The sequence below is a fragment of the Ixodes scapularis genome, unplaced genomic scaffold (genome assembly GCF_016920785.2).
Source record: "Ixodes scapularis isolate PalLabHiFi unplaced genomic scaffold, ASM1692078v2 PGA_scaffold5__190_contigs__length_132052651, whole genome shotgun sequence".
In the NCBI taxonomy this organism is placed as follows: Eukaryota; Metazoa; Arthropoda; class Arachnida; order Ixodida; family Ixodidae; genus Ixodes; species Ixodes scapularis.
The window spans coordinates 94,268,435-94,290,445 of record NW_024609880.1 but is presented as its reverse complement, the minus strand read 5'-3'; the positions used below and the strand labels follow the sequence as shown (position 1 = coordinate 94,290,445).

General features: G+C 47.5%; 1 protein-coding gene across 1 annotated transcript in view; it reads right to left on the bottom strand.

Moving 5' to 3' along the window:
* Positions 1-19,584, bottom strand: part of LOC8024131 (partitioning defective 3 homolog) — a 117,790-nt gene extending 98,206 nt beyond the window's left edge. Inside the window, 1 exon segment of the mRNA XM_042294063.1 lies at positions 18,840-19,584. Within this exon segment, the coding sequence (XP_042149997.1) occupies positions 18,840-18,959 (120 nt within the window). The 5' untranslated portion in view covers positions 18,960-19,584.
* Positions 19,585-22,011: the final 2,427 nt, after the last annotated feature.

Below are 22,011 nucleotides of genomic sequence, written 5' to 3'. Positions count from 1 at the left end.
GCGCAGGCGCAGTGGCGGTTTCTTCGTAGCGGAGGGGGAAACACGGTCTACTAAAACTCCCTAATAGCGCCCACACGAGCGCTTCCACAGCATCCTTGCGTAGCTCACTGCGCGCAGGAAGGTTCAGAATGCAGTTCACGCCGCAGCAACACGGCGTTGCCTCGCGTACGAACACAACCCCGCCGCTACCTACCCACCCACCCCGTTATCGGAACCCCGTGAAATGAAAAGGTAAAGAAAGCGCGGGGGGGAGTTCCGAGGGGTCCCCTTTCCGCTTTCCGACCACGGCCACTCCGCTCCCCGACAGAACGGTATGCGCGCGTCTTTCAACCCCCCTCCCAGCCCGGGAAAGAAATAGCGACACGACAGCAGCAGCAGGCGGCAAGCAACAGACGCCAGTCAGGCGGGCAGGCCGGAGCGCCAGGTGGCTTTCCTCTCTTTCTCTCAGCTGGGATTCCTCTCGATCTATTGCGTCGCCGAGCTGTGTCGAACTCGCTGCTATAACTGGAGCCGCTGGATACGCTAGCCGACGGTCGCTGACTCTAGGTAGCTTTCCATCTATAGAGAGGGTATTCACTGGACGCCATATTGGGGGACGACGTTTAGAGCGCAGGCTCGGAACGAGCTCACATTAATAGGCTGCTAAGACCGGCAGTCTTGAGGGCGCGTAATGCACGTTGAAAAGGAAGCATGGAAGCCCGCCGTCAACACGCGCTCAGCAGTCGAGCAGACTGCTATAGTGCGCAGAAGAAACCCCATTAGCGAGAAGCAGTCTGGACATGCGCCTCGCCGACAGCAGCACCACCGCAGGGGGCGTGACGTCAGAAGCATGTTTTTGACGTCACGCCAACGAGGTGGCGCGCAGGCTGTCCGACGGAGCGTGACACTTCGCTCTTCGGAAAAAACGGCTCCCGCGCATGCGCGGTGACCACTAAAATCGTAGGAAAAAAAAAAAACAAAAAAACGCTCGGTTGGCTAAACACGTGTCGGAGCGCATGTCTAGTTTCTGTTCGGTGCGAAGTGAAAAAGTGCAGAGAGCTAAGATGATCCGCCCCAGAATCCCCAGAGAGAAATGTCGTCCCTATGAAACTCATTCAGTACGAAATCATTCATTTTGCTAACGTCACGAAAAGGGAGGAAGACTTCATATCGCCCTGGCTTTCAGCTCCTGGCCAAACCAAGCAATCGGAGCAAACCATCCCCCTAACTTTGTTTCTCTGCTATTTTTCTTCTCTCCGAACATTTTCGCGTCAAACTGCTCCCCTGGTCGGACTAAAGAAGCCCGTGCCATTGTCCCTTTGGGCTGGTCGCCCCCGCTTGCTAAAAAGGAAAAAAAAGAAAAGAACTAAAACGAAACAAGATAATAAAAACATCAAAATAGCAGAAGTCCAACGGACAGAACCAAGTTGGTCCTGGACAGAACATACGCGTTCCCACGAGTAACAAAGGAATGTCAACAGCGGTCGGGGGAGCTCGGGTGGCCAGTTGGGAAGTTACGGCGACAACAAGAAAATGCCGTGCATTCCACAACACACCGCTCGTTGCGACGAAAAAATAAAAATAAAATAACCGTGACCTGGCCAGTTACGCGGGGAGAAAAAAAAAAGAAAAGATGGAAAATAAAATGTAGCAGCAACGTGGCAAAGTTTAGGAAAACACTGCGGGTTGGATGAAATGTCGATTAACCAAATGGAATATATTCGACAGGGAATTCGTATTCTAAAATAAAACACGGTGGACTCCCAAAACACGATCCGCTAAAAAAAAAAACTGCCCAATATATTCGAGACCGTAAAAAACGTGTAGTCAAGCAGAACCATCCAAAACCAGGACTCTTCCTCCCCCTTTCCCGGATCAATCGCCTCTCTTCCTTCGCGATTTTTTTCTTCTTGAGGTCATGAACGCAGACATGAGCGCAGTGGTTAGTATGCGCACAAGCCTGCACAAATGCTAATAAGTAGATGTACCGGCAAATAGTCGAACCACTAGTTACTCGAGGCCAGAAAGAAAGTCCACGCCCATATACTACACCCATTCCACAGATGCCGGCGAGCCATAGAATTCGTTTCGTAAAGGCGTCGACCCGGCGATCAACCTAATTTGTTTTTATTTCATTTTTTTACTCTCTCCGTTTCGTGTTACAGTCGGAATTCAGTCGTGCACGACGCCTAACAACGAGTCTGCGACGAGGCACGACTCAAAAATAAAAAGCACGACAAAAAAAAAAAATCACATACTTAAAACAAATTGAGCTCGACATGCATAATCGCGTTCCGTCGATTACGTGTTCGACAAGTTCGGATACACGTCTCGCATTGACAAGGGCGGCGACGGAAAGCCCGGGCGAATCACGGGACCCTTCATTCCTGCACACACACACACACGAAGGGACAAATGGATCGATTGAGCGTATAGCGCAAGCTGAATCGTGTTTGGTCATCAAAGACGCGGTCGCTGCGAGATGGAAGGTGCGATTACGAAACGGCGTCACATGACATCCGAGGGGCATTTTGTTGAGCGCCAGATCCTACAGCGCGTTTTTGGATCGAAGCTTCGAAGAACCCTAACCATCCTCGGAAACGAAAAGCGGGCACTTCCCTCGTGACTACCATTATGTTGGAGAGTTTTAGTGGATTGTTCCTATAACGCCAATAAGGGTGGTTGATACTCCAACGACGTGGTAAAGGTTAGTAGTCTAGCGCAGTTTGTAATACATGCCGACAACACCAGCTTTTTTTTTTTTTTTTTTTTATGTCGGGCGTATAGACGCAGAAAGCTTAATTATTAAGAGGAACGATATTCTCACGCAATTTGGGAGATGGTTTGAGGTAAATTGCCTTAAAATTAATGTAAACAAGAAGCTGTTACTTAAAAAAAAAAAAAAAGAGACTATTTATAATTGCTCATGCATGTACACTATCTAACCACACTAAACCGCTGTTCGAAAAAGTCAGGTTTATTGTCATTACAAATATTCACGTGTATCGTCTTTTCTATGTTTTCGTTTTCGGAAGAAATGAATTCACTGAATTTCTTTGGTGCACCTCGGACTTGAACATAAAGGAAATCCCGATCAGTATGCGCTGCTTTGAGATATATGGTATGTTCCTCATTTCCGCACGAGTTATGCTTTACAATGCCTTCGCCATGCGTTACCTGCTCTACTCAACAGGCACCATCTAGAAAACATATATATATACCCTCTGACTACAGCTGAATTGTATATGTGTTTTATCTAGCGCGGATGTCTCCGTACGACATTTTTTTTTTTTTTTTTTCGCTTTCGCATAGTATGCTTGCTGCCGAACATTCCTGCGCTCTCACACGTTTCCTCTGTTTATTGTCACTGAAGTTCATGCCTGGTTGGTAAGAGAAACTCCATATACTGCATAACGAGCCTTTCAATGTATCACACTTTTCAGCCAGATTGCTATGCTTGTTTTTTTTTTTTGTTTTTTTTACTTTAGGGCCCCAGACCCAGTTAAGGTAGTTTTTTGTCTGGAGGCCCGCCAGAGTAAATTTCTGGAAATAAAGATTTCCTTTCATTTCATTTCATTCGTATGAATCTGCATATCTGCTGTTGTTTGGCCCCATGCATCTGCTACCGCACGCGAATAAACTCTATTCTATAGTATTCACTCAAACTTCCATTCATAAAACTTCATTTTCTCTCGTTTTTTATTTTTTTTATTATTGTTTTTTGCCGGTTACCAGCTGTTGCGAACGGCTCTATAGGAGTCCCGTGTACATGCCACCCTGTCGACATGCACGGCTCGCCGCCGTGCCACGCGCATTCCGCCCGTCCTTCTCCAAAGCCAAGTCAACTACGCGAGGAAGAATTTCCGCCGGCGGCAGCCCAGGAATCACGCCCTTGACGCTCCGGCGACAACGCCGCGGGCAGGTCGGTGGGCGAGGCAGACAGACAGCTGTCTTAGAGCGTAAACATAAACAATACATAAAGAGTAGCGCGCATATAGGGAACGGAGAAGGCAACACTGACTCTCCCCCCCAACGCACGACGGGATTTTTCGATCGTTCGTCGGTCGTACCAAACTCGTCTGCAAACATGTTCGAAGACTGAACGAAGCCCACATGCTTCGGAAATGCTTTGTCCGCCTATAATTAAAGAAACGATGGTTGCATCGGCGTATTAATTACCGTCAACATAGTACCCAGAGTCTAGAGCGCGGTGCCATCTTTTACTCGGTCTTTCCTGTAGGTATTATATTTACCGGTACACGTGCGACAAAAAAACAAAAACGAATGTGTTGTGTGATGAATCCCTCGCGATATTTCTCCTCGAGGAATCGGGCGGGTAATTATTCGCCCGATTATATGTAGAATGCTACGAAGTAATGATGCTAATTACTTTTGTTTTAGTGGAACACTACATATATAGGTGTGAACTAATCTAACTCTATTATGTTTTTTTTTTGTCATGTTCGGTGTTGTGTCTTCTATGTATACTGAATGGAAAAAAAAAAAGCGCCGTATAAACGGGGACTAAGAACTTTATTCGACGCTTTACTTCCAATCGATGTACCCACTAACTAGCCCCATTTTTTTATATTAATACCATCGAGTTTTTTTGTTTATGTACGTGTGTGTGTTCGTTGGCGTTTATGTGCGCGTGCGTGTGTGCTCTTATTATTTTTAGGGGGGGGGGGGGGGGGGCGCTTTGCACATGCGCAGTACCCACATCTGGTGCGGGCGAACCCGGACCTGCTTGTACACAGTGTGTTGGGTTACACAACGTACTCCATCTCACGCAGGTGCTCGACGCTGATTGGTTAACGGGAGGGTCATGTGACCTGAGGGGAAGGCGAGGAGGAGCTCGACCACCTCTGCGCACGGAGGGAGAGGAGCTTGAGAGCATCGAAGGCTCTGGAAGATCGCCAGGTTTATCAGCCAGATAAGCGGCTGTATCGCTTCATTCTAGGAACAACTATGAAGTTACAAACGTATATGCGTCTGAAACTCAGAGTATCGCCGAATCTTTGTGATGATATAACGTTTTATGTATGCAACAAAAATTGCCTAGCAATTTGCCTTCTTTTTTTTTTACATTCTGGCGGACAGACAAGTGCTAGACGCGATGTCAGATGAAGCTTGAGATAACTGAAAATCATGATTCTAAGCACCACAATGTCGCTACTCTCAAGTCAAAAGCGCACCGTCATGGTGTTCGTTAGGTTTCTGTACGTGTTCTATCATCGCTGAACCACTCATAAACAGAAGAGGCCTAGTGACTTGCGCCTTTGGTCCCGTTACCTTGTAGCGTTGGCAGCGTCTGAACTTAAGCTGAAATGAAGTATAGACCTTTGCATCGCTTATCACCCGGGCGTAAAATGCTGAGTCACTGAGCTGTGGACGCATAAGCTGCGTTCGACACACCGCACAGCAGCTCAACAGCGCCCATGCTAAGAGGGCGTTCCACAGCCCAGCAGACAAAGATGGCAGCGCGGAGAAGGCGATTTTCGCGAAGGTCTATTAGCGGCGGGATGTTTTGGTGGCGCCCTCCTATGTTTCCCTCTCGTGACGTCATTACCTCGCGAACAGCAAGTTCGATGGTGCTTGTAATGAGCATGGTGGAAGCTTGAAATCATTGCACTCTGAAACCAACACTGCTAACACCGTCAAACTTAAAGTTCTTCCATTCCTCTTATTTCCGTGGATGAGAAATCCTTTGCTGACGTCATAGTCAGCATTCGGCCAATCGTGGAGGGCCGATCGCAGCGACGCTTTCGATCGCTTACGTCGCCAATAGGCGATTGCAAGTAGCGCATCTGGCAACAGCCGTGCCTCCGCTCGTGTGGGCAAGTACGTGCAATTGACCCTTTTGAAAAGACCGCGCCAACGACTGTCAGCCATTGCTTGCTCACATACTCTGAGCATGTATTAGATAACGAGGGTGACGTCATCGTTCGGCGTCAAATCGGCCCGTGTTGATAACGAGCGCCGACGTCACCTTTCGTCAAGGGCTCGGAGCCAATCACGCGCTAGGCATTGCAAGCACGTTCTGCACGCGCTCGAACGCATGGGGCACCAGTCGGGCGCCATGCTTGCAATGGTCTATAGAAGGCAGCTTCCATAAGGCCACGCGATCCCGCCTGTTGTCGGAACAGGGAAGGAATTTCTTCCACCTCGCGCCACACTTGTCGTTTCGAAACCTTGCGGCCATAACGGCACAGCCTTGTCCCCCGTCGTCAGTGCGACAACGGAGTGCAGGCCACGCGCGGAGGACCTTCAAAGCCAACGCAAGGATGCAGGCGAGCCGTTTACATTCAACGACCTTCCTTCACATCCCGCTGAAGGGTCTAGTCACCGACAGGTTGGGAGAGGCAGGGCCGGCTGTCGCCCCGCCCCCCTCCGGCGCAGCAAAGTGTTCCTGCCTTCGATGACGCTTCGGGGCGTCTCGTGAACCTCGAGCCTGAACGCGCAGCTAAAGCACGACGGAAGCCAACGATTTCTTCCTTTATTCTCAGAATGCATCAGCTTGTCAATGAGTGTCTTGTTCTTTTCTTCTATAAACTTTTTTTGATGATCGAGGCTCATGTACCAAAATTAATGATTTTAGAAATAAATCAATAATGAATAGAAGTACTGTAAAACCCTTTATTTTCGCGGCCCCTATTTTTCGCGAATCGGTCACAGATGACATAATCGCGACCACTAAATTTCGCGAATTCCAGACGCCTGCATTGAAAATCTTAAGGACCGAAATTTTCGCGCGCCCTTAAATTTCGCGAATTCTTCAATTCGCGAAATTCGCGAAAATTGAGGGCTCGCGAACATTAAGGGTTTTACAGTACTTGAATGTTTAGTTTCGTAAAAAAAAAAAAAAGTATACAGCATATGTTAGTGATTGGGGCTGCTCCCATATCAAGCACGGGTGTCTATTTATTAATATATCATTCTTCCTTTGACGGAAAAAAAAAAACGCGTCTATGCACGTTTTGTTTTAAATTATTTTTTTTTACGTCAAACATCAAAAGCAATGTTTCGTTAGCAATAGTTAGTCAACAACCCATCAGTGGGGACATCATTACCACTTGATATTAAAGCCCCTTCATGTTTCAAAAAATTGCGTTGTGTGTATGTTTATACAGCCTAGAACTTGGTCTGCCTCAACGGGCGACGAGTCTCCCAGCTGTAGATGAGCAATTTAGCCAGTGCGGTACAGCCGCTAGCCTGGGGCCTTTAACGTGCATCACGCAGTAGTGATACACGACCGCACGAGGGGTACGAAGCTCATCCAGATCGAAACGGGCAGGGGTGGGGATTGAACCCAGGATCCTGGGTTCTGCAGCGCGAGCTCTCGCTGCACGTGCTCCGAGCTGGTGTGCGCTAGACCACTCGGCCACCGATCCCCCAATTCATGTATCAAAAGTAGCGCAAAGTGCGTCGATGCACGAGGCACGCGCAACATGCAGCCGTTGGGAAGGTCATGGGAGCACAGCGCAGCACTGAGCTAGATTTCAGACGCCCTGTTCTTCCCAGAAGTGGCGCGGGGCACGTGTCTCAAGCATTTCCACATCAACGAATGGCGCCACTTTGTCCAGGACAGAGGGCTTTACTCGATATGTATTTATGTCGCCATCTGGTGTCGCCATTTCTCGAGTCTTTCTCGTAACTCAAAGTGAGCAGTAGTAAGCAAGCGCGAGACGGGTGATGATGCCATGCTTTTCAGAAAATGCACGTTCTGTCAAATAAAAACATCGGCGCGCGGAAAGCGCGTACTGTCAAAGGACGAAGATATGAGCATAAATGAATCCTTCGAATTGGGCGGTTGCTTGCGCCATCTATACTCATTAAAGGGGCGGTGCAACGATATTCAATTGTAATGTTTTTGACTTTACACGAGTTTACTGCGGCACTAGTGGACTCAAGGATACTCGCACGTAACGCCACTGACCAAGAAACTCTTTTGTTGCGCTGTAATTTCGAGGACAAAACTGAGTGTTTTCATTCAATCTCTCCTTCGCAAAACCTGATGACGTAGCTGGGCGGTAGTAGTACCGCCCAGTGACGATATTTGAATGCGGCTCATAGATTGGACCCGAGCATTGCGTGGGCACTCGATTTGGGCTCGTGATAATCGATAGCTCGAGAAGCATTCGGGTAGTGTCCTGTGCCCAATCGCTGCAATGACGACAGCAGCCGAACCATAACAATGTCTGGAACTCAGCGCGTGTCCTGTGCCTTGCCAACCCCAGCGCATGGCTATGATCAACATTGGCGGCATATAATCGGCTCCAGATCACGTGGCCGCTTGTTCTGGCTGTGGGTTGAGGGGGTGAACTCGGCTTGTTTTTTCTTTATTTTTTTCTGCGACTTCGATTGCGTGTGGTGAAAAACAAACGGGTATTTCACAGGTCATTAACGTCAGGGATCCGTTCTAAGCGGTATTTGTGCAAAATACAAAAATTGTTACATCGCCCCTTTAACAACTAAAAAAATCAGAGAGAAAAAAAATACTAAACTGTCCGCAGCATTATGCGCCACTTCCAAGTTCTTCCTTTATCGAGAAAATAGTACGCCGTCCGTTCTTTACTTCTACGGTAGTCATTTCACGAGCACCACGAACGAGACAATAACGATACGAAAAGCGAAGATAAATATGCGGAGGCACGTAGGATAACGAAACCACGACCCCGAACCGAAATCCTCGTCGCCAAAAATAGCCCCGAAAGATCGCCCAGTGCAGTGTCCCGCGATAAACCGGCCCGGAATACACGGCTCGATTATACCCCAACAGAGACACACAGGAGCTCCCGCGAGCTTTAATTATAGCGCGGAAACCCGGTAACCGAGTGCGCCCGCTCGATTTGACGCAATACACAAGTGCGGAGATTAGCGTAATCCTCGCTTCGCTCAACCCCCCTCGGGCTTTTATGGAGCTCGATTCGTTTCCTGTATAAGCAATCGCCACATCTTTCCGCTCTGCCGGCGTCGCGGGATCAGCGCAAAAACTCTTCCTCCTTCGGGGATTGGGGGGGATGCCCTTTTAGAACACGCGACGTCGGTTCGAGAGAGCCGCGATCGGCGAACAAATGGGTTAATTCCGCTTTTAAAGAAGGCTTTCGAACGTCTCATCTTCTTGCTCTGGGCGTCTGTAGCGCATCGGTGGCCACCACCGAGATCGGCTCCACTCCGTTTCGCATCGAGTCCGACCGCAGTCCACGGTGTACGATCCGATCGAACCAAACGAGCAGCGATCAAGAAAAGAAAAAAAAAAAAAAAGCGCATCGTCACGGCACTTGTGGTCTTTGTGCGTATGATGTCACCGGCTGAAATAATCAGGCACGGGTATATGCGACGCGATGGATGGATGGATGGATGCTAACGGCTGCACGCTTTGTAACGGGCGGTAGCTCGCGCCACCTATAGCCTAGAAAGTAAGAAACAAAAGTATGATTCCTTCCTACGCCCTTCTTTAGCCATCCTGCGCTAAGCGATTGCTGATTAATTTAGCCGGCGAAACGCACAGAGGTGATGAGAGCGCCGTGACGATGCACTTTTGGAGCTAGCTGACTGGCTCCACCGGACCATAGCGTTCGCTGCAGCAGGATTTTCATGTCCAAAAAAGTATAGAAAAAAAAAACATGATGTAGTTTAAACCAGCCGCGAACAGTAAACAAAAAACAATAAAAAAATTATTCATACCTTCAAGAAGCTAGAAGATTTTTTTTTAGGCATTTATTACGCCAGACTGGCCACCGTTCGGCTAAGGACACTTTACGGAGTCGGGTACGCGGTATTTTCGGCCCGCTGCATGCAGCCTCGCTTTCTGTGCAGCTGCGCAACCCAAATCGACTCGTTCGGGAATTGTGCCAAAAAAAAATATTAATAATCTCTAGCTCCCCCAGAGATTAAGGGCATGCACGCCTTTCTAACTTCTATCAACTAAGCAAAAAAAAAAAGTTATTGGGCGCCAGCACATGTGCGGCGTGAAATATTTCCCAGAAGTGAGCTACTGCGCGCGCCCAGAACGCGTTCCACAGTCCGGTAGGCTAAGATGGCGGCGCACATCTCAACGATTAAAATGGCCTAGACATCGTCACGTGCAAGCCACGTATAGACCGACAGGCTGTTTCCAAACAAGCCCGCGTTTGCCCACGCCAGGTGCGGGCACTGCGCGTGCGCAAAAACCAAATTCGCACGAAGTGAATCATCTGCGCATGCGCAGTGCCGTCGACAGCGCCGCCGCAGCTGCGTGACGTCAGGGCCGCCTGTTGGTCTATAGGGCCATGCGGAGCACCACCGATCCCCACGTACCGGAGAAGGAGCGGCTCAAATATATACACGGTCTCATCTCTACGCAACTACTGACACTGTCCTAAACCTGATTCACGCGGTCCGATTTTGCTCGCAATTTCGCAGCTGCGACGTTTAGCACTACAGCTTTCACCACGCTTTTTTTTTTTTTTTTTTTTTTGCCGCACGAGTGACGTTCCGTCGCAACTGCGAAGCCGCAAGCAAAAACGCACCGTGTGAATCGGGCATTACACTTCTGGTTTCAACCTTGCAACCCACTTTTCCACGCTCCTCTTCACCCCCCCCCCCCCCCCCCCCCACACACACACGCACATATACACGCAAGCGCGCACAGACAAAAAGGAAAAGAAACAGATCAAGGGACAGCAGCTGAGACACTTTCAACCGACGCGGCACCCAGCCATGCGAGATGCTTAACAAAACATCAAAATAAAAAGAAAAAGTACGCAATGTCGTTTGGCCGGCCAGGCAGGCAAGCAGACAGCAGCAGCAGCGAGCATAAAGACGCAGAGAGGCGGCACATCACATCCGCTTTCCAAGATGGCCGCCCGCCGGCTACTGTTGCACTTCTTCCAGCCGCGAGCTTGCCCTCAAACGAGACGAGCGCGGCTCAGCCGGTCACGGCACGGCAGTCACGGCGTTGAACCGCCGCCGACTTGTACCAACAGCACCTAGAGGCTCCCGCACGACGTCATCGTACGATGAACCGCGGTGGACGCTACGACCTAGAGCGCCTCGATAGGAGAGAGTGGGCAACTCAAACCACAAAGAGCGCTCGCAATTAATTGGCGGACGCCTCCCACAAACATCGACTGCGCGTGCGCGCGTTGTCACGTGGCGAATGGGTCAGCGAATGAAGAGGATAAGCAAAGCCTGGAAACATTTGCAGACGATAGACGCTTTCAACTCCCTCTCGCAGTTCGTACTGCAAGCTACAAACCACGTGACCCCAACGGAACAGTTGGAAACACTACGTTCTAGGCACACTACTACGAGTCAACCAAGTCGATCCCACGTTGTTTCGGGAGCGTGTGTGCACGTGTAGTCACGTGGTAGGTTTCGTAGCCCCGGATTGGCTGGGAGGACTCGTAGCCCACGCCGCGCTCCATCGCTAAGGTGAAACCGAGTCTGGTCGGTCCCGAAACGGAAGGGACGTCGTGCTCTTTCTCTCAACGCTGCAACCCGGAATTAGCCCCCAGAGCGTAAAACAATACTTAGAATGTGTCGAGCAAACGGCGCCACCGAAATAGCGGCGGCAACCGGCCCGCTTTCATAGAGACGGCTGGGTGCGTGGTTTCTATTTGGCGCGTTGCCTACGCGCGCGCCACGACGCCCGCTTTATACTCTGGCGCCTCTCCGGTCTGATTGCGAGCTCGCATAAACTAATTTAGAATTCTGCTCTCTCGAGATTTCTAGTTATCCGTGTCATAGCCCTGGGCTTTTTATTTTTTATCGCCCGGATGATAACCGTTGGAATGCATGTATACACCAACTCAGATATCTGACACCGCGGCAGTGCGGTGGCGCTGCTGTCGGTTCTGCGCATGCGCACAAGCAGTGGCGGTGACGCTTTGTCTGTAAACAGCGCTTTCGGTGCGACTAAACTCGCTCGATACCTTCTTTTGCAGGTAACGACAACCTACACGCATGACGAAGCATATTCCGCAAAGAGACACTGTCTCTCGTGTGCTGTTCGATCAGTGTGATCGAGGCCGAAACCTCGCACCGTCACGCAGCCTGGCGCATCAAAGAATGTCGCCTTACTATTATTATTACCAATTTTTTTTTTGGGGGGGATGGGGAGACTTTAGGCACGAACAGTAGCGGCTCAAACAGACTAGCGCCGAGTCGTCCTCAGCTTCCACGGTGCAAAGACGAACCACGCCGTACAGGTTTACTGCTTGCATGGCGTTAACGCTATACAAATGACAGAGCGCCATTTAATTTCGCCCAGTTATTCGCGCACCTCATCTAAATTTATAATGGTACCCTCGAGAGCGAGAGCCACCGTGGCCCAGAAACAAATTCACGGACTGGTGAACACGGTGTCCAAAATTCGCAGGAGCTGCTGACTCCGCGCTTTCATTCTATTTTTTTTTTTATAATAAATAAAAAAAGCAACAACACAAAGAACAATTTTAGACACATTACACTCACATCCTCGGGGAAATTCAAACGACGCCGCAGAAAAATGAAACAAGTTTCCTCTCATCGCATGACGCTCCGGGCAATTATACCCGCAATTTATGACTGACCAAAAAGCCCTGCTGTTAGTTCCATCAGCTGCTGCGGAATAGCTGTACATCCGTACAAGCAGATGCTGCCGAATAATAACGATTAAAAAAAAAAAAAAAAAAAAAAAAAAAAACCAGAACCGCGTTGCTGCGACGGCACAGCAGTGCAAGGAATGTATCTGTTTCTCGTCCTCAACCGTAAATGCGAGCACCAATTTAGTTTCAGTTGAAATTTGAGACGCCAGTAAACCGCAAACCTCAGAAGAGCTCACCACAACCCCACTAGAAAACAGCCAATAAAAGTTTGATAGTCGGACGTCGGATTCCGACTGACCTATCCAAGAAGAATTCCTGCGCGTGTGCAAACCTTCCTCCCTTCCTCCGCGACTCACTCAAAACGTAGCTGGAGATTTTGCCGCATCATCTCGTCTTTACGTGAAAAAAGGCCGCACGTCACACGGACTGTAAAGTTCGGTTGTAAAGAACGATAGAGGAATGTTCCTGCGCAGAGGCAATATCAGATTCTTTGCTCTCGTCCGTGAAATCAGAATTTACTCGGAGATTATAGTATATTGTTAATTTTAAAAACTTCGGCCAGGTGGCGCAAGACGCCGCCCGATTAAAAAGGCTCAGCCGCGTTCATCCGTGCATCCAGGTCCACCGAAACGCAGCCCGTTGACCCGGCATTTTTTTTCGCCCGGGTGATAACCACTGGAAAGGTGTGTTGGCGCTGGCAGAACTATACTACGGTGTGTAACGATCTCTGGGGCGTTTCTTCGACACAACGAGTTTTGACCAACCGCGTCTTGTGTCAATTTCGAGTCGTAATGGCTTCCTCGTACCAGCAGCCTCTTTTCCGAGACGACACGCGGGCCGTCGGGCGTCGCATCGCCTCGCCTTGATCGAACGGGGTCGGCCACTTCCACCCCTTTGCGTCATTATAATAATTGCCGCGGTCGCGCTCGTTAATAATTCACGTCGGTGCCGTCTGGTCCTTCCCGTGTTCTCCGGTCAGAGCCCGATAAGCGGACAAAGTGAAAGCGGAGAGAGAAAACCAACAAAACGGGAGCGAGGCGCGCCTGAAACGCAACCGCGTGGAAAATAAGGACCACCCTATACGGGGTGGACGGTTGAACGAAATAAACTACTAAACATCAGTAGTTTATTTCGTTATGGGGGTGTTATGAAAGCTGGCGTGGCATATATTGCGATAAATTAATGGAAATCATTATAAAATTACCAGCTTTTAAACAAACAAAAAATCTACGTTAAAAAAATAAAGAAAGACAACGGTTTCGTTTTAAGCTGCCACGATGTCGCAGGAAAAGAAAGAGAACCCGTCTTCCACGCACCCTCCAGCCAATGGGAGGCCGACAAAATGACCTGCATTCTGACGTCCCTGTGGCATTCATTTCGAAATAAACGTAATTTTTGCGCAAGAGCGCGCGAGCAAACGATATCACTTCGAAGACAAAATACGTTTTGCGGCTTAAATAATGCGTTAATTAATTAATTAATTTTTTTATCAGGGAAAGTGTACTTTGTGACATTCATAACCTATCCAATAACGAAAAAAAAAGAAGAAACGTTTACGGGTACCAACAATTACGTTGACGATGTTACTGATGTCGATCACCCATTACAGAAAAGCATTAGTCTCTTCATCGCGCATTTATTGGGTCCACACGTCCGCATGCCCGAGACCGGAAGGCAGACTAAATGATGTAATGTGCAAGGCGTGCAGTTGGTCATGTCAGCTCACGCCTGGTGAGATCACCGGCGCTTCTTGCAGACTGCGGTGCAACCGTTAGCATCCTTTGCCCATACCGCCCCGATGAGCCCAAAACATTGCAAACTTTCGGTCGTTCCGATACCTGACACTCCGCCGCTTCCTTTGCGCATATACCTCGTACAGTTATCGAGGATATCGGAGGTATCGCAACGATCAACTACTTTCTATTTACTGCACTGGTCGCACGATCGCGCACTCCACGACTCCGCGAAGGCTGAAATAGCAAGCAGCATTATATCGCGGGGCATCGCATGAGATTCCATCAATATTCAAAACCGCCTAACGCAACGTTTCTTTTCATTTTATTTTTTTTTTATTTTATTTTAGGACATGTACTTGGAATGGAAATATAAATGTTCATTAAGGTCTCGTACACATTTCCACGTGTATTTTGGAGGGATTTTTTTTCAGGTGTTCAATATAAAGGTACAGTAGATCGTTCCAGTGAAACCTATGACGGTACCTGAAACTCCTCCGGCCCCTTTGCGCATGCATCGTATCGTTATCGTATCGGGCATCGTTAACGGAACGACCCACTAAAACTCCATATTGTATATATACTCGATATTATCCATGACTCATACGCCGCAGAGTATAACGTACATACTATAACGTTACCGACACACACGGGTGTATCGACAACGTTGCATCAGATCGATATCTTCTATAAAAAAAGATATATATAGAGTAAACATGGGCAAGAGAGGCCCCCCGTAGCTGGGATTTAACCCTGTCTATTAAGTTCGAAAAAAAAACACAAAAAAACTGAACGAGTAACAGTATTTATCACTGTGGAAACAACGCAAAAACACAAGGACACGAGAGAAACACATGGGACGAGCGCATTTGCATACACTTGCGTACTGCGCAGTGCATGTGAGATCACCGGCGCTTCTTGCAGACTGCGGTGCAACCATTAGCATCCTTTGCCCATACCGCCCCGATGAGCCCGAAACATTTCACACACTGCGCCACCTAGGAGCGAGAGACGCACCTAGGTGGCGCAGGCTACCGCCTGTTTGCACGAAGGCTCTAAGCCAATACCTTCCATCGATCCGTTTATGAAACGCCCAGTACTGGTGATCAGACTTGTGAAAGTTACTCCACACGCGCAGCTCCGATTGAGTTACGTGTCCTGCTTACGCAACATGCCCACGACGCCACTTCGCTACGTCACATTCTTCCAATTGCGTCATCTCAAAATCGCCCAACCAAAAAGCCAAAAACAAAACGTAATTAACTTGCGTGACAACTGTCCGATAATAAGCTAGCCTTGCTCCTACTGCACGGTTGCCTTGGCGCTCCACCATGCTTCGGACGTGCTCAATGTCTTTCTAATGTTAACTGATTTAGTGGATTTCGATGACGCTTAGCAAGTTTCTCATTAGAGCAGTATGTTTATTTTCAATAATTAAAACGTCAATCAACATAATTTCGATAATTAGCCGACTGATCGTTACGATTAGCCGCATATACTCGGCCCCCTAGCCGTATAACTCACCCGGACCAACCGCATTAATGTAGCCTCCGTAGCTTTTTTCAACAAATTTGTTAAGCTTAAAAAGAAACACCCTGTATAGTGACGCGCTATTTGTAGAGCCAACTCCACATGGCGGGCAGTGAACACACTCCCAAAAAAGATCGAAAAAAAAAAAATAGTGACCTCTTCTAAGCGAGCCAACTGTGGGAGCCGACGATTCTATCAGCGTGCGGTGCCAACGAACCCTTCGCTAGCAACGCCGTTACATCTACGCCATCACTTCGCGTCTTCCATGCCTGTTTCCCGAAAAAAAAAAAAAGATATATATATATATATATATATATATTTTCTACGTGCACTAGACATTGCCGTCATCCATCAACCAAGGAAACGCGATCGGCTATCTAGTCAAAGCTAACATTGAGGGAAACGAGAACGCAACGCACGCGAGGGGTAACACATAGTAAATAGTATCGAAAAACATAACAATCAAACGAGTAATAGTTTTAATCTTTTTTTATCGTTTTTTTTTTTTTTTTTATTTTAGAGGAGACACGAAACGTGAATGTCGATGTTACGGCGCGTAAAACAAGTTATAACGATTTAAAAAAAAAAAAAAAAACGTAAGCGTTTCACAATGCCAACGACGACGAAAGATCGAAGATATATATTCTCTTTCTCGAAGAACACATCGTGTTTCAACAATTTGCAAATATATAAAAAAAAAAAAAAAAAAGAGGAACGATGATGCGTTGTACAATGAATGGAACGAACAAAATCGAGTTACGTTGCGAAAGAAGGGAACAAAATCGCGGGCCGACGATCTTCTGTTCCAAAATCCAAACAAATAAACGAGCAAATGAAAAAAAAAGAGCAAATTGATTTAAGAAAAAAAAAAAAAAAAGAAACCGAAATGTACTCCACACATTTTGCGAAGGAAAAAAAAAGGTACACGCAACGGGCGGGTTGGAAGCGGGCGATCGCTGCTGCTGGCTTGCCGCCGCACCAGCGTGACGGTCCAGGAAACCTGTTCTCGGTGCCCGAGGATGAGGAGTAATAATACTACCTTCCCGACGATAATAATAATATCAATATATACATCTAAAAACAAACCAACAAAAAAAAAACAACGAGAAACGATTGGTGTTTCCCTCTCGCGAGACGTGTGTAAGAGAGAAGAGGGGTGGCTAAGGATGTTACTCATACGCCAAGTCTCACGGAAGTCAGACCTACGTGTGCCCACTCTTCCCAAGAAGGATAACTCTTGCGCGAGCTCTCTGCACGAACGGCCGAGCCGACGACCCACTGCGAATTCCTCATTCCTCAGTCGGAGAGATGATCATCACGCAGCGTTGCCTTTTTTCTCTTTTAAACGTTTTCTCTTTATTTTTTATTTTTCGAGGAAGTTAAAGTTCGTCACTCTTTCCAACAGGTCAACCACGACTACTGAAGAATAAATAAAAATGGCGACCGAATACAACTGTGTGTACTGCCTGCCACCCTTGGTTCTGTGGAACGCGTTGTGGTGACTGGACATTCTTTCGCCTCAGGGATAGGTGCTGGAAAGGTGTACAGTGATTGGCCTTTGTTATCTGGGAGGTGAGCCTCAACTTTCCAAGGCAAGCGGCAAAAAGTAAAAACAAATGCCATGAAAAAAAAAAAAATATATATAAGGTATTGCAATTGACTCAAAGATATGCGTTTACTTTTTATTTTGGTCACAATAGTTTAACACATGAACGTATATTTAACACAATCAAACTAAAAAAAAAAAAAGAAGAAAAGTGGTTGGTATTGGTTTCAAGGTGAAAAGGCCGACAAACCGGGCTACAGACGTGTGCTCATCAAACCATAACAAAACAGACCACAAAAAAAAAAAAAAATAAATAAAGCTATACGCAGAGTTTGTGTTTTTGTGCCGTTTTCTTACTTTGATTAAAGGCATAGGAATCATGTTTTTCGTACGTACCAAAAAACCAGGAAAAATAACTCCCGAATTTAACGAAAAACAAACCCCAACTCGACCACATCAAATCTGCAGTTTATTCTGACCATCAGAAGTCGTGCTCGTCCACTAAAAAGGCCGAAACGCAATCACGAAATGGAGCAATGCGCAAAAATATGCATTAACTCGAATGGTAAATATTCATTGGAAGCGGCATTCAGGTGACTGAAAGTGGTAGGATAGAAATGCATACAAGTAACGTTTCCCCTGGTCCTAACGCAACATTTTCAGTGGGACTTCGAGGAAAAGTTTGAGATACGCCTGGTTCATCAGCCTAGGGATCCGATTGAGCTTACAGACGGTTGAATACGCACGCTAGGATCAGTGAAAGAGCATGAGTGCTTTAAACCGATGAAAGCCATTTTCAGCTTTTCCTCCCCGAGTTTAATATCAAATGGTCGCTTAGATAAAAGAGGTAAAAAAATATTTTGATCGTCGCTTACAAGTGTAACAATCAAACCAGTGATCAAACCCACTAATAGAGAAGTAAAGCGCCAAGACCGATGCAATTCAGAGCACACGAGTAGTAACCAGTTAGGAATGACGAACCAGAACAAATAACAGAACACATGAAAGTGAGTTCTGTGAAAGCGCACTAGTTTAAAGAAGAAGGAAAAAAAAAAAATCATCAGCTCCTTTGCGCGCACATTCATTTACTTTCCTACACCGCACAAACTGGCAGCAAGCGATAACCGAACTTAGCTCGATTGCAACCAGTTCGACGGAACTTCGACGCTTGCGATCGCCCCGACTTTGCGCTGACGCATCAAAGGTGAGGGAAATAAAGAGAGAGAGATGGAAAAAGAAGTAAGTGAGTAACCCGAACATGAATTCGTAGTGATAACATTAATCAAGAAAAAGCACGTGCCGCCTGTGTACACAAAGCGGCGAACGCGCGGCCCGGGACCGCTGGCCAAGCTGGGGGCGCGTCTGCTCTTTGTTTACATCCGAGCGGCGGCCGCGATTTCAAGAGCGCATGTCCGTGTATTCCTTTTTCTTTTTTTCTTTTCGCGTTCGCGCCGGGCCAACGAAATAAGAAACGTGGCTCACCTTTCCGGACGCCTTTTTGTACCTCGTAATGGCCAAATCGACGAGATCCCGCACGAGGATGTCACCGTTCCCGCACGGAACGATCACACGGACGTTGCCGAAATTCACTGTCACTTTCATGACCGGTTGCCGAGTTATCCAAAAGGCACGGAGATCCAGGAACGCAAACACACCAAAGGGGGGGCCCTCCGGCCCCCACAATATGTAAAAAAAGAAAAAAGAAAGCACCACAATGGAACACTCGCTGTAGACGCTGCCACTTCACCCGTACGAAAGGAGCACGGCGAGCCGCCGGCGTTTCATCTTCTAGACTACGGTACGCTCGCGAAGACGGCGCACATCCCGTAATCTCTCGTCGTTTGAAGGCGACATTCTCCTCGTGTGTAGGCTATTCGTCGAGAATCACTTGGTCGTGTCTGTCACCCGGTGGCAGCGTCGTTGTCGAAGGCACGCACCGCACGCACGCACAAGAAATAACACATCCGACACACCTGGCTTCTGAACCCCAGGTAAGCCTAACTGTCCGATATCGACTGTTGTGCTCGCGCTTCTCCACGCGAACGGTGCCGTCGCTCGACGTCTAACATCGCTGAGTTGAATCTGGCAGGGTGGTAAGAAGCGTCGGGTCCGTTGGTCGCCTATCGAACGCCGTAGAAACTTTTTTTTCCCCCCCTTCTCTTCTTGGTCCGCGCCAACGGTTTCTACCAAGCCGTGCTCAAACACAGGAACGGACGACGGCTGACGCTCGCGGGCATGGCCGCTTGCTCTCCACCACAAACGGCCTGATTGGACGACGGAGTTTGGGACAACCTGCGCCCTCCGCCAATGGGAGACGCGTGCGCGCGATTGCAGCGACACCGGTTTTGCAGTGACGAGGAAGAAAAGAGTGCGCCGCGCGTTAGTTTCGGTTTCGTTTCGCGCGCGCGCGGTTTATCTGGATTTGTTATTTTTAAAATGTCGATCTCTTCCGATATTTTATGAACAGTGCTTCGCCTCGTCGCGTGTGAACGATTTATCGTATTTGACCACGATTGAGCGTCACTGCAGAGCAATCTTTAACAACCGTTGTTGTTATTTACGATTTGTTTCTTTTTTTTTTTCGTATGCAGCGAGGGTGTAATGTATCTAACCCACTCCAAATTAATCTAAAAAATCAGTTTCTCATACTCCCACAGTATAATTTACCACAAAACGATGGCCATGATACATGGATATGTTTAATGAAAATATCGAAGCAGAAACGGCCTCACGAAGTGTGGTGCGATTGACAGGGGTAGTTGGTGCCTTGTGGAAAAACACGTTGAAGGAGAACTGCCTTCAGCCAATGCGCCGTACAATATTCACAATGGGTTCTTCGCGTTCAGTGAAATTGATGTGGGAGATGTGTGTGAGGAGGTGTGTGCTTTGGTGGTACGTCTGTGCGAGATGCTGCACGCGTTAAAAAAAAACACAAATACGCTGTTTTTTTTTTTTTTTTGTTTTTTTTTACAGAATTGTGGTTGCGCCTGCGCTGGAAGAAGCGAAACAATGTACACGAGCTGCTCTGTAAAGGCGCAGAGCGGATCTACCGAAAAGCTCGCGTACATACCTCCATCGCGTACATACATCGTCCACCGAACAGCTCTTGTACATACATACATACATCGAGTACATACATAAAAAATCTCAAACGTTTTTTTTTTTTTTTTTTTTTTTTTTTGCTAAGGTGTCGAATTGGGGATCTGTCGCTGTCTCGAGGACCGAAAAATAAACAAGACAGTATAAATGTGGAAATACCGAATAAATAAACCTCAATAAGCATTTAAATACAAAAAATTAAGCTAGACCTAGAATTTAAAAAAAAAAAAAAAAGAAGTGGATGAGGATTATGCTTGCTGTTTATGACATCACAAAACAATTGTGACTCGACGTTTCAATGTATCAAGGTACATTAGAACTTTGGCATACGTTTCCACAGGGCAGAAGACTATTGAAAATGGCAGATTTGTTTACGACAATACGGAATAGCTAGGCCCCAGGATACTACGCCCGATACAGAGGCTTTGCACACGCGCTAAATTACAGCCGCCATTGCTGACCTTCTCTCGTCTTACCGAGACAGCGAGACGCTGAAGCGGGCTTCGACAAGCCTCCAGAAGAGCCAATGCTGGGGAAAAGGACACGGTCAAATCTAGAATGGCAGTAACCTGTCCTGCCGTGGTAATGATGGAGCGAAGTGATCGAAATAAGAGGAAACAAAATACTGAAGGTCGGTTAAGGCGGCGCCCAGGCACAGCTGCTGCAAAACGCATAAGAACGCTTTTTTTCTTTTTTTTTTTCTGATGTGTAGTCACATATAGTACACGAAACAGTGGACTACGGATTGAAATTCTGGTGAAGACAGTGTACAGTAAATAGTAAATATTATGAAGAGAACCCGCGTTTGGATGTACTTTTCTGTCACTCTTCTTTTATATCTTCGTTTGGGTCTTGGCGCGCCTAGCGGGGCCGTTTTCTTTTTTACATTCGCCACTATTCTTGCGTTGCTAGCATCCAGACTTGTAGGTAACGCGTTACAAGTAACGTGTTACTTCTATCTAGTTATTATTATTTTTGTAACGAAGTAACGACTTAGTTACATTTCGAGAGAAGGAACGATTAACGTATTTCCATTACTTTTTGATAGAGTATCGAGTGACTGCATTTAGTAACTTCTGGTTAGGACGTGTACAACGGATGTTACCCTCTTTGGTTTCCACCCCAGCTTGCGTCTGTGACTTTCATAACAAAAAAGTGGCAACAAGAAAAAAAAAAAAGGATGCCCATGAATACTTAAAAAACTAGCCATTACTAACTAGACGAAAAATAACGAAAGACGGCTACAGCTTCAGAAGAACGACACATTGAGAGAAACGAGAAAGTCACTCGTTCCTTTTGAATGTAAGTATTAAGGAACGTGCTTCGTTACTTTTTGAGCGAGTAGAGAGTAACGGTATTTAGTTACATGTTTTTCTTCGCTAACGTGTACATGTCTGCTAGCAGCGGCCCTTGGGTCAGGCGTCACTGGAAGGACGGCGGCCATCCCCGGGTGGGCCGGAACGCCACTGCGGGCCTCTTCTGGCCCGTAAGCCGGGGTTGGGACCGGAGCCAGAACGGCGGCGGCCTACAGGATGGAAGGGAGGGTTGGAGTGAG